The sequence below is a fragment of the Papio anubis genome, chromosome 13 (genome assembly GCF_008728515.1).
Source record: "Papio anubis isolate 15944 chromosome 13, Panubis1.0, whole genome shotgun sequence".
Lineage (NCBI taxonomy): Eukaryota > Metazoa > Chordata > Mammalia > Primates > Cercopithecidae > Papio > Papio anubis.
In genome coordinates, this window is record NC_044988.1 from 104,267,479 (window position 1) to 104,281,062 (window position 13,584).

Consider the following 13,584-nt stretch of genomic DNA (forward strand, 5'->3'; position numbering starts at 1 on the left):
TCCTGGGGTTCGTAAGATGTGGCCTGGGCCACGGGGTTCCACAGCTTCCTGAAAGCTACCTTTCCTTCTCTCCTGACTGGTGGTGAAAGAAGGAAGACCCAAGGAGAAATAAACAGGATTTAATATTACAGATGAGAAATGAGAGGCAATGGGCCCAGGGCATGGGCGAGCATTTTCACGCAGAGGTGATAGAAAGAACTGCAAATAAGATAAACTGCAGTGCCACGAGGGTGGGGGGCGGGAGGGGGAGGAAAGCTGACCCATGGACATGGCGGGTCCCAGGAAGAGGGACAAAGGTGTCAGGCACGTGGCTGCCACTCGACAGCACACTCTACACTCAAAGGATCCGAGGGCTGGCCATTCTACAGTAGACAAGCCCAGGCTCCGTCCTCTTTGGCGAGCTGCACATGGCCCCTCCGGGGACACCTGTGGCATCCGTGCTCACAAATACCCCATCAAGGTCAAGCCCAAGGGTGAGAGAGCACTGGGCGTTCATCATCAAGGAGCTTGTTCAAAAGGTTAAAGGAGAGGGTTATTGATGACAAACGCTGTGACCCTATCATTCTGGGCAGTGCTATTTAGTAAAGTGAGTCAGATATTCCAATGTTTACTTCCTGAGTCCCTCTGAATTCTTACTCAATGGATTTATTTAAAATAAGGGTCCCATGGCTTATGTGTCCCTTCACCAACCATCCCAAGTAGTCTGCTCTCGCCCCCCAAGATCCCAGCCAGAGTTAACTCACATATTCATCTGGATTGGGGTCTTGTGACTGTGGGGTGTCAGGTACTGCGGTGTCACAGTCAGGGCTATAGTGCTCGCAGTAATCATAAGCTGCCCGGTGGTCCGAGACAAAGAGCAGCTGCTGGATGTCACCCTGGAAAAGAACAGATGCGCATGAAAAAGCAGCTCACAGAGCACTCGCATGGGGACCTGGGAGACACAGCCCCATGTCTTGAAGCAGGGCAAAGTCCAGACCAAGCCACAAGATGAGCTTGTCCTCAGAGTCAAACATTCTCCCTAGAAGCTGCCACTCACAAAAGACACCCAAGCTAGGCTGGCCCATCCAACCACCCATCCATCCATTTACTCGTCCATCTACCCATCCATCCATCCATCCATCCATCCATCCATCCATCCACCCACTCATTCATTCATCCATTCACCCATCTATCCACCTATCCATCTACATCTACCTTCCATCCATCCATCCATCCACCCATCCATCCATCTATCCATCCATTCACCCATTCACTCATCTATCTATCCATCCATAAACCCTCTATCCATCCACCCATCTGTCCACTCATTCACTCATCCATCCATCCATGCATCCATCCATCTGCATATATACATCCTTCCATCCATCCATCCATCCATCCATCCATCCATTCACTCATCCATCTACCCATCCATCCATCCACTCATTCATTCATCCACTCACCCATCTATCTACCTATCCATCTACATCTACCAATTCTTCCATCTATTCACCCATCCATCCATCACTTCATCCACCCATCCATCCATGTATCCATCCATTCACCCACCCATCTATTCATCCATCCACCCATCCATCCATCTATCCATCCATTCACCCATTCACCCGTCTATCCATCCATAAACCCTCTATCCATCCACCCATCTGTCCACTCATTCACTCATCCATCCATCCATGCATCCATCCATCTGCATATATACATCCTTCCATCCATCTACCCATCCATCCATCCACTCATTCATTCATCCACTCACCCATCTATCCACCTTTCCATCTATATCTACCAATCCTTCCATGCATTCACCCATCCATCCATCACTCATCTACCCATCCATCCATGTATCCATCCATTCACCCATTCATCTATCTATCCATCCATCCATTAAACCCCCTCTATCAATCCACTCCTCCATCCATCCGTCCACTCATTCACTTATCCATCCATGCATCCATCCATCTGCATATATACATCCTTCCACTCATCTATCCATCCATCCACTCATCCTTCCACCCACTCACCCATCCATCCACTCATCCATTCATCCATCTACCTATCCACCTGTCCATCCATCCACCCAGCCATCTATCCACTCATTAACTCATCTATCTATTTATCCATCTAGGTACATCCATCCTTCCATCCATCTGTCCATCCCTCTACCCATCCTTCCACCCATCCACAGCCATCGCATCCACGGTCCCTCCACCCATCTACCCACCCACCCATCAATCCACCACTCATTCACTCATCCATTTATCAGACACCTGTTAAACACCTGCCAGATGCCAGTGCAATGCTGGCAGCTTTTGCCTGTTGTGAGAAACAGCCTGCACTCTCACCCACCCTAGACCCCGAGGGCTGGAGGTACCCTGCCTCCTTTGCCATTACCCCTCAACCACTGGGGGAGAGAGTATTTTTAAAGAGGTGATGTCTGGTTTCTCAAAAAGTTAAAACTAGAATTACCATATGACCCAGTAATTCCAATCTCAGGAACTGAAACAGATGCATAAACAATTCACCCAAATCAGTTCACCCTCCAAACAAAGCAGGTACTCAAACAAATAAATGTATACAAATGTTCATAGTAGCATTAGTCACAATGGCCAAGAGATAAATGCAACCCACACACCTACCGACAGATAAATGGATAAAAAGAGTGTGGTATGCGCATAGAGCGGAACATTATTCAACCATAAAACAGACGGAAGTACTGACCCACACTACAAGGCGGATGAATCCACGCTGCTAGTAACTAAACTCTTGGGTTCATTGTGAGCAGCCTACAGTCTGACTGTGTCAGCCAGGAAAAGCATGCAAGCATGTATTCCTTCTTCCTCTAACCACAATGTGTAGACAATTTATTTCATCATTCTCTGACCACGATGTGCGCACAGGAGAAACAAAAGGGCTGCTACTAGGAATAAGAAACGCAGGTCTCATAAACGCTATCGGCAGATATGAAGATGACAGGCATGCTAGGTGTCACCCTGGGTGTTTCAAAGCAGAGGATCTTTTGACCATGATCAGACGCATAGAAGCCGACCAATATAGTAATGATTACAACAATGAGTGATGACGATTTAGATCATGTTGACCACAGATCAAGTACTAGGCAAAGAGCCTGCACATGGTCTTTCTGTGCCCTCAAGAACCCTATGAATTGTGTCCCCTAATCCCCACTCTACAGCAGAGGAAACCGAGGCCCTGTGAGGTCACCTGTCCAGGGTCCCCCAGCGGGTAGGTCAGGATCAGCCCAAGGCAGCCTGCAAGGTCCCAACCACTACACACCCCACCGCACTCAAGGGAGGGAAAGAACACGGAGGACCATGTCCAGGTGCTGGAATCCTGTCACTGGACACAGCGCTGCAGGCAAGGGAAATTGAGGCAGGGCCAGGTGCTGAGTGCTCTGGGTCTGGAGCCCATCTTGCCACCCTGCATCACATCTGCACACTTTTCCAGAGCCACAACACCCAGCGGGCTGCAGGGTCAGGGTGCCCAACCCCATCTGGAGGATGGCACGTTCTCCACGGTTCATCCGAGCCTGGTTCATCTGAGCCTTCATTCCATCCAGGCAGAGGCACCACCTCCCACGGCTGAGGACCCTCTCTGGGCCAGGAGGAGTCTAGTGACAGCTTTGTCTCTGCCATGAAGACGCTGGCCTGCAGCCGCGGTGGCTGTGACGTGGCTTTGTGCTGTGTACTTCTGACCCTGGTGAGTCACCCTCAGCCCCAGGGTGCCAGTGTTCTGGAAAGGGCTGGGGGACATTCACAGCTGTGACCTCTCTGCGCACACCCGTCATTGTTCCGAGGGCTGCTGTCTTCCACGAAGACCCTTGGTGTGAGGGTCTGGCCACAGCAAGACAGGCACTGAGACTTGGATGGAGCGGGTGGGAGGACCACAACCACCGCGCACACGGGTGGGGCGGAGGGAACCCCAGCCCGCAGGCACGCTCGGAAAAGCAGCAAGCTCTGTGTTGCCAGACAGGCCCGGCCCGCACACCAGCTCCGCCGCTGCCTGGCTGTGTGGCCTGGGATGAGCCTGCTCACACACACCTCTCTGCTCCCTGCTTTCTCTCTGAAAAAATTAGCATAAAATAGCGGCATTCACCTCACAGAGCTGTGGAGTCCTCCAGGCAAAACTCCTTGTGTATACAGAAGGCACTCAATAAGTAATGCAAAAGATTTTGAGGTCAATGGGGGAAGGTGTGTGCTCAGGAAAAGCCCTGAGTGGGCAGCAGGTTTGGAGGAACTGGGCGTCCGCACGGGGCTGACGCAGGATGCAGGGTGGGGCCCAACAGCAGGTGTGAGAGGGTGGCAGGGAAGAGGCCACAGCAGCCAGGACAGTGCTCCTGAGAGGGGAGGGACGGTTCGAGGCAGGATCCGAGTGGAAGACCTCGGGGCTCAACAGGAAATGGATCTCAGCACCAAAAAGGGGAAGAAAGTGGGGTATGTGTCTGCGGTTACAGTGGGTGACCCCAACCTGTGTTTAAAAACCTCAAACGATGAGCGAGGAGCTCAGAACCCTCCCCAAGCCCACCCGACTCTCCAGGCAGCTCTGCCAGGTGTAAAGTTCCTGCTCCTGACTTCAGCCACACATCCACATCCACACCTGCCTCTGGGTCACAGGCAGATGGACCCACCTTTCTCAGCACCACTGTGCCACAGCCCAGCCCAGCCACAGCCCTTCTGCCCACCTGCCCCTGCCTCGCCCCATCCAGAAGGGTGCAGCCAGGGTTCTGAGGTCTGCCCAGTGCCTGGGTGCACGCCAGCACCCGTTCCCTTGCAGGACTCAGGACTCACAAGGGAAATTTCTGTCACCTCCATTGAACAGATAGAAAGAAGGGGCTGCGACAGGAGACATCACTGGCCCCAACTGCAGAACCACAGTAGCAGTGGCCAGGACCTGGAACCTATGGGTGCAGTGGGGCCCCCGACACTAGCTGACCCAGCCCTGTCTCCCCTGTCCCCACATCTCAGAACAGATGGAGCAGCACACACAGAGATGGGTGCTCCTCCCGCAGGCCTCAGCCCCAGAGCATGGGGCGTCCCTGGCCACCATGTACCTATCGCCTCATCTGAAGTTTCAGGGACTATAACCCCCAGCATCACCCCACATCATGGACAGCACTGCCGAATCCCCTCCAACCTAAGTCCTTCCTCTCCACAGGATGCCTCAGGACAGTGGTGCAGGAAGCAAATGAGGGTTGGCGGTCATTGGGGGCTGAGCTTGCACCTGTTCCCTGGGCTGGGGCATCTGCCAGGCTGAGGAGGGTACTGGGTGACAGGTTCCTCTCCTTCCAGGCTTCACCTCGGGGGCTGTGGCCCACAAAGGGACAGAGCACAGGGACGGGGAGTGACCGAAGACAGCTACCTGCTGCTCCCCCCTGCCCCTGAGACCTCATCACAGTAAACTGGGGGCATTCTGAGGAGGAAGCAAGAGTGGGGCCCTGATGAGCACAGCCCTCAGCATTTCACACCTTCCCTCCCCGACGCCAACCCTCAAACGGGATGCCCTACTCTCCACCCCCTGAGGCCAGCACAGCTGCCCACCTGCCCCACCTCCCTCTCCCTCTCCCTCCCTCTTTCTCTTTCTCTCTCTCCCGCATCAGAGGAACCTGGCCCATGTTTCAAATTCTCCAGAAGACAAGGAGGAACAGTGAATCAAAACCCCACATTTGTATGAAGCAACATGACTTCTGGATCAAATCTCATCCAATTCAAATAAAATATGTTCTCCTTTCAACTGGCAATTTGACATCTGAATATACGCTCTCCAAAGGCACTTCAAAGAAGGAGGAGAAGCCTCGGGGGCCTTCAGGGGCAGCTGTGGTCCTGGGCCCTGGTGCACCCCTGGATCCAGCTCTGCTTCTCCAGAAGCCCCAAGCTCCTCGGATCATGGGTGTGTCCGGCACACCCCCGTACCCCAGGGTGTCCAGCACGGCGGCCATACCTTGCAGGTCCTGCATAAGGTGTTGGTGCTGGTCTCAGTGCATGTGGGCACACAGCACCCAGGCACACCAGCACGACCACCAGGGCCCAAGGCTAGGTAATGAACACCCACAAAGGGAGACAAAGCCTAAGGTGTCCCCAGGTGCCCTGCGCTCTGATCCCAGGCTGACCTGGCCCTCAGCCAGCCCTACGTTGTGGCCTGCCCACCACGTCCCCAGATTGCAGCCATGAATAGGCAATAAGTAGGACCGGGCATGAGGCCTCTTCGCTTCAGTGCCCCCTCCTCTCTGCAAATGCACCTGCTTCGTTCGAATCATCACCCCACCAAATCCTCAGGTGGGTTTTCACACTAGTAAGAGCCAGTGTGTTCTGTGGGCACCACTGCCAAAGGGCAAGGTTCTGCCCAGCCCACACCACCCCCGTGGAGAAGGAGAAACCAAGGCGCAGGTGCTAAGGCTTGGGCTCAGACTGCTGCAGAAGCAGGGTCGCTCTAGATCTGGGTCCCGGCCCACGGCTCTTTCCAGCCCACCCACTGCTTCTTCCCTACACATGCAGGTGAGGGAGAGGGCCCTGAACACCTGGGTGCCCAGCAAGGCTGTCGAGGAGCAGGAGCGTCTCTGCAGGTCCCCAGGCAGATGGAGCCGTGGTGAGGGATCTGCTCCAGGCTCCAACACAGAGCACATGCCTGCCCTGAAGCCCAGCAGACTCCCACAGGCCAGCCCCACGGCTGCAAGAGCTTTCACTGCTTCTGTGCCACCTCCCAGGCAGGGCTGAGAAAAGGGTTCCGTGACATCTGCACCCCCACATCTGCCCCCCAGCAGACCCCCACAAGGACTGGGAGGAGGAGGAGCTGAAGCTGACACAAAGCCTGTAACCCACTCTGCAGGACTCCTGTGAGATACCGGCTTCTGCCCTGGGCCGCCCCTGGGGCCACCTGATTCCTGCAAGTCCAGAGGCCCCGGTGCATGGGACTTCCGGCTCTGCCCTCAGGGCTGTGGGTTGGTGGCTAGTCCACTGCTCAGAGTAGAGACGAGATAGTGATGGGATCCAAACACAGTCATGGGGTGCCATGGGGTGACAAGAGGCACTGAACAGCCCTCATGGGGTCATGGGGGGTCCTGGGCAACCCTGTATGAGTACTGTGGGGAGGTTACAGGGTGGTCCTAGATGGGGTACTATGGGGGAGCCTGGGCAGCCCTGGATAGGGGTTCCATGGGGGGGACACCTGACAGCTCTGGATGGGGATAGTTGAGGGGACCCTTGAGGGGTACCATGGGGGGCCCTGGATGGGGACAGTGGGGGCCACACTGAAGTCCTCCTGCATCCCTGAGACCCGTGTCCATCGCTGTCCTGGTGAAAGATGTGATGTGTCCAGGGTGGAGAGAAGCTTCTTCCCTGATACTCACACGCAGCCACACACTGTGTCCTACCCAGCAGGTGACACCCGCGGAACCCTGGGACCCCCAGAGACTCCATGGGGTATGTCTGGGGAGTCCTGGGATTCAGGAGCCATAAATGCTCATGAGATTCTAAGATGCAGCCAGGACTGGAGCCGCCCCTCACAGACCTCAAAGGCAGCCGTGGATGCGGGAACGCCCCTCCTTCTGTCAGTGGTACCCGGGCAGTTCCTGAGCCTGCGCTCCTCCTTCTGGAATGTTCACTCAGAGTCAGCTCCTCTCTGGAAGCCAGGTTGGCATGTGGAGACGTCCAGCCCAGCCACCTACCAGCCAGGCAACCAGCCCCTGGAAGCCACCGTCTCCCCATTTCATCGCAGGAAATCTCAGCCTCCCCTGACCCCCTCTAGGCTGTGTGGACCAGACACACAGCTCCGCCTGCAGCTCAAGAAAGCCCTAGGCAGAGATCTGCCCCAGTGCCCTCAGAATCCTTCTCAACCCAGGGCTTCCGGCAGCCACTGCCCACGGTGCTGGAGAGGGCACGCCACCCTGGCCACTAGAATCTGGCACACACCGTCTTTCAAATACAAAACTAGGATCATAACTTCATGTTGTATGCTGAGAGCATTTTCACAATGCCTCCTGTGATGCGAAACCAAGCTCCCAACTACAGACCAGGAAAATCGGACGACGAAGCCACCTCTCCTGGCAAAGCCTTGCCCGGCACTGGCTGGTGGGAGGTGCTGGCGACCTGGAAAAAGGGCCTGGGGCTGGTGGGCAGCCCCTGCTTGGGCGTGGGTGTGCTCATGGTTTTTCAGGGGACAGGGACAGGAAACTGGAGCTTGGGACTGGGTCACAATGCACATGCGCAGCCAAAGAAACCCCAGAGAGACCTCAGCCTGCAGCCTTCGAGGACCCAACCCTGGGCCTCTAAGAGGCTGGCTGTAGGTCAGAATTGTCCCGTGGGCCATGCTCTGAGCCTTCCTGAGGCACTGAGGCACCCCAGGAATTTCTTAGCTGCAGCTGCCCTTTCAGACAGATGGGCTCTGACCCCAAGAACCTGCAAGCAGCTTGACCACGACCTCAGAAAGGCCCATGGTCCCCACAGTCCCCCTCCCAGGTGCCATCAGAGCCTCTGGCACAAAAGCACATGGAGCCAACCTGATGCCCTGCCCAGCAGTGGCCCATGGCTGTCCTCTGATGTCACATCCAACTGCTGGGTGTCATGGCACACGCCCCATCCCTGAGCAGGGCAGTAGATGTCACTCCCGACCTTCCTCAGACATGCCCCTTCTCCACCCTTCATTGCTCCTTTCTCCCCACCCTCCATCCTCCATCCTCCTACCAATGATGGCAGCTGCCTCCTTCCTGAGCCACCCCCTTGCCCTGGAAAGGCAGAGGACGATTGCCACCCAGGATATGGAGCATGATGAACTGCCTTGCCCCTGTCCTGCCCAGGCCATGAGATGAGCATGTGAGGTGCTGTGTCTCACTTGCTACTGTCCTCTTCATGCTGTTTTCCAGCCCTCCTGCAGGGCCAAACACCCACCAGACGCAGGGAAGCCCATCCAGCAACCCCATACTTGTAGGCCCATGGCCGGCTTGCAGGCCAAGCACCAGGACCTGGGGTTGCTTGGTGTGTTGTGTGACTGTGTGCACACGTGTGTGTGTGCATGCGTCCGGTACCGTGTGGGTGCAGTTGTGCACTTGCACACATGAGGCCATATGTGTACTGTGCACACGTGTTTTGCATTCATGTGTGTGTTGTGCGTGTGCATGACATACATGCGTATGTCATGTGCACAGTATACATACGTGTGCAAGTGTGACATGGGTACATGCACGCACTTTTATGCATATGTATATGGTATGGCATGCCTTGTGCATGTATGTGAACAGGCATGCGTGTGTGTGACACACATGGGTCCTGGCACAGCACTGGAGATGGCCCCGAGGTGCCTGGGACTCAGTCCCCTCCCTTAACAACAGCCCACAGGTCCTTGAGGCTGCTTGTCCTAAGCCACCCCACTTCCCCGCTCCAACGTGACAGGCGGTGTTGACATGTCGGATATCCTCAGCATGCACCGCCTGTGCCCGGCCTGTGTCGGGAAAGACCCTGGTGTTTCACACTGACCCAATTCCCAGCCCTACCTCACGCCTCAGCAAAAGGGACTTTTCCTACAGGTCTGGCCCTACTCCCATTCTTTCAGCCACTCCAGGAGGAAGGCAAGGCCTCCTTTCCACTCTCTCATCCCCATTTCACAGATGCAGCAACGGAGGGTCTGAGAGGCAGTGCCACTCTCGCAGGGCACATGGGAAGAGGGCTGACTGGGGCTCCTGAGTCTCCGCCTTCAGCCCCCACAGTCCCCACCCCAGAGCTGCCCACCTTGGAGTCAAGGCCATCGTGCCAAATCACACATCCTACACATGGAACGGCCATAGGCTCCCAGTTTCCACAACCTTGTCCCATCGCCCACACAGCCCTAGGAGCAGAGGCAGGCACCTGCCCAATTCACCTGGCGGATTCAGGCTTCTCCTGTTCCATGTCTTGGCTTCCTGGCTAAGCCCCTGAACCACTCCATTTAACTTTCAAAGCCAGGAAACAGCACCAGCTGCCCCACACAGCTGGCCCTGTGGCTGCCCAAAGAAGCAGGTGGCAGCCGTTTTCACGCCATCCCTCGCTCTGATAACTGACCACTGTGTCTCCCTTTACATTCCTGGTTTCTGCCCCCTGCCGGGTCACTAAAGTGCCCTGGAAGTTTCCGCCACCAGGCCCGGGTCATTACGGCCATTCCGCTCCGCTGTGGAGCCTCTGCCCACGGCACAACTGGCGGCCGCGTTCGACGGAAGACGGGTCGGCGGCCGCGGCAGGAGCGTGTTGTCCTTGGCTCTGGCAGAGATGGAAGCATTTTGCTGAGAGAATCAGTTCTGCCTTTTCTACTAATGAGACTGTATCCAGGCTGCGTTTCTGCTGTGAGCTGAGGAAATTGCAAAGTTTTCATTGGAGAGCCTCATAAGCCTGGGGCCATGGAGATGAGAAACACGGGGCTCACCAAATTACAGGCTCCCGTAGCCGGGGCCCCCAGCCCGACCTGCTTTCTCATGATGCTGTTCCCTCTAATCGCATGCTCAGTGCCTCCTCTGCCATTTAATCGTGCAGTCCTCCTTTCAACTCCTTTCAACCCAATCCCCCCATCCCTGGGGTGAGCCAGCCCCCCACCACTGCCTGGCACCCAGGCCCCCTCCTCGTCCAACTGAAACAGGTTCCACAGGAATCCCAGCTGAGCACTCTGCTTGTCCTGCAGATTTTATCACCTGATTTTAGCCAGAGCGCTTTGTGCTGGTAAACAGAGAGACACAAATTATTTAAGACAAACCCTTCTCATTGGAGGCTGTGGGAGAAGCAGTCAGCAAGCATGTTGTCCAGGAGAGACTGCTGTGCCACTGCCAGGCCCTGCCACCCACCTCCCCTGTCCCGGCAGGCGGGCACATTGTCCAACCTGCCATACAAAACGCAGCCCAGCTGAGTTAACACGCCGACTGTAAGGGACAGAGGCAGGGAGAGCCACAGGCGGTGCCAGGGCCTGGAGCTGGGTTCACCTGGGCCCACAACTGAACCTTGCCTCTTGCTGGCTGAGTGATCTCAGGCGTGTTCACAAACCACGTTAAACCACGCTTTCCCCTTCTGAAGCTGGGGATGGAACAACGCTGGCCCCAGAGGCTCCTGGGAGGGTGGAGTCTGGCCCTGGGCTCTGAAACAGGAGCTAAGAACATGACTGCATTCCCTGCAAGTATGGTACCGTCATTAGCAGTCTCACGCACAAGGCTTCCCTCCCGCTGGGCCCGGCAGATTCTGACAGACACAGCCAGAGCAGCCTGGCCAGACGCCACCGGTGCCCCTTCTCCACGAGCCACTTCCTTGACGTCCATAGCACTGCACACGTAGGAGACCACCAGATTCCCCCATTCCAGCTGCCCTGGGCCCCAACCAGTCACATTTACAATCTCGCTTTGATATTTTTCATGTGTGAGTCATACAAAATGGAAAAACAAAATGCCCCCAAGCCAGTGAGGTCTAAATAATTTTTTCCATGGTTTTCACAGCACCTGTGAGAACGAGTTTCACACTATTAACGAGAGTGTTAGAGAAATATTTTCATGTCGTCGGAAATTACTTTCTGCTGTCCCCGCCATGTCCTCGCTCGCTGCCTCCAGTCCCAGTCCAATTCTCACCTGCAGCCACCAGCCCAAGATGCATAGGGTCAAGTCTACTCACAACAGCTCTGGGTGCGAGGCTGCAAAATGACATTATCTGTGTCTCCATCATGGGGGTAGGACACATGTGTGCAGAGAAGGGGCATGATCAGGTCACAGCCTCATGCACACCCACAGGGACTAAAGGGTCAGCTCAGCAAACTGGGAAAGGGGGGCCTCATCACTAGACCAAGGGATAAAACAGTAGCACCAGTGGCAGGGGCTGGGGGGCAGGTCCACCTCCTCAAAGACTCGCCATCCAAAGGGTGGCGACCTCACAAAGGCCTGCACCTGTGGCTTGGGCAGTGCATACTTAAGCTGCTCCTTCCTTCTCCACATCTGGACTTTTGGAGCAGTGGGCCTGCAGACACTGTTTTATGGCACACGGGGCATCGCTGGGCACAGGGGACATTCACTCGGTCCAGGCTCCCCAGAAGGAAGCCACCTGACCCTTGGCAGGACTGCCCAGAGAAGAATGGCACAGGGAAGGCATTGACCACAGGAGGCCGGGGCACTGGATCCCTCCCTTGTCATCTGTGAGGATGTCAGCATATGACTAATTACTCCAGGTCTCCATTTGTTGATAAAACAGGATAATAAGATCTATCTCATGAAGCAGAGGACTAAACGGGATTGCACCAGAACACTGTCCAGGGCAATCAGCATCCACCAGCACAGCCTCCACGGCCACCACCAGCACCAAAACCACAGAACCACCACACTACTAGCATCACGACCACCACCACGGCAGTGCTACCAGCACCAAAGACAATGGGATGTTGGCTTGCCTTCTGCTAACGTCATTGCCACCACTAATCGCTCACCGCCACCGCCATAATCGCATCACCGCCGCCTTCGCCATCGTCATAAATCACCGCCGCAAATCGCATCCGCCACTTATTCGCCGTCGTCGCGCCGTCGCAGTCATCCGTCGCCGCATCACGCCACCATCGCCGCCGCCGGTTAATCGTCGCTATTCGCCGCTGCCGTCGCCGAGCGTCATATGCACGCAAATCATCGTCGCCAAAAATTTCTGCCGTCAGGCATTGATCGCCGCCATACCAATCATCCGCCGCCGCCTTCGCCGTCGATCGCGCCGTCCGCAGTCATCCGTCGCCGCATCACCCGGCGTCACCGCCGCCACCGCCGTCATATCCCACTGCGGATCGCCGGCATGACCGCCGTCATCCGCCGCCACATTCGCCAATGGCCGCCGCCATGCCGCCGTGCAGTCATCCCATCCACCTCCACCTTCCATCCATTCCATCCATGTCCACCATCCACCTTCCATCCATCCATTCCACCTTCCATCCACCATCCATCCATCCACATCCACCATCCACTGTCCTTCCTTCCTTCCTTATTTCCATTCCACCTCCACCACTCCACTAACACATCCACCACTGCTAAATCCACCACCATGACCAGGATCACTAATCCACCTTCCTTCCCTTCCACCACCCTTCCACCCTCCATCCTGTCCACCCTTCTTTATCCATTTATCCACCATTCCATTCCATCCTTCCACCATCCCTTCCTTATCCACCACCATCCTTCCTTCCACCATTCCATCCACCCTCCTTCTTCCATCCACCATAAAATTCCACCACCTTTCTCATCCGCCACCCTCTTTCCTTCATCCATCCATCCATTCCCTCCACCATCCCTTCCATCCCTTCCACCATCCACCATTCCACTGAATCCATCCTTCCCTCCATCCATCCATCCATCCATCCCCTTCCATTATCCATCCTGCCCTCCATCTTTCATCCATTCCATCCACCACCTCCACCTTCCATCCACCATCATCCATATCCACCGTAATCCAGCTTCACCATCACCTTCACCACCACCAGCCACCATCACCATCCACTACCATCATCCTTGACCAGTTGCCACCACAGCCTGTTATCGTCATCATGCCTCAATCGTTAATCACCGCCATCGGCATCGTTGTTGCGGATCGTCACCGCCACTCACCTGCCACC

General features: G+C 55.7%; 1 protein-coding gene across 1 annotated transcript in view; it reads right to left on the minus strand.

Moving 5' to 3' along the window:
• The window catches only part of COL5A1 (collagen type V alpha 1 chain), a 201,242-nt gene that overhangs the window by 119,333 nt on the left and 68,325 nt on the right, over nucleotides 1-13,584 (minus strand). Inside the window, 1 exon segment of the mRNA XM_031654694.1 lies at nucleotides 744-875. Within this exon segment, the coding sequence (XP_031510554.1) occupies nucleotides 744-875 (132 nt within the window).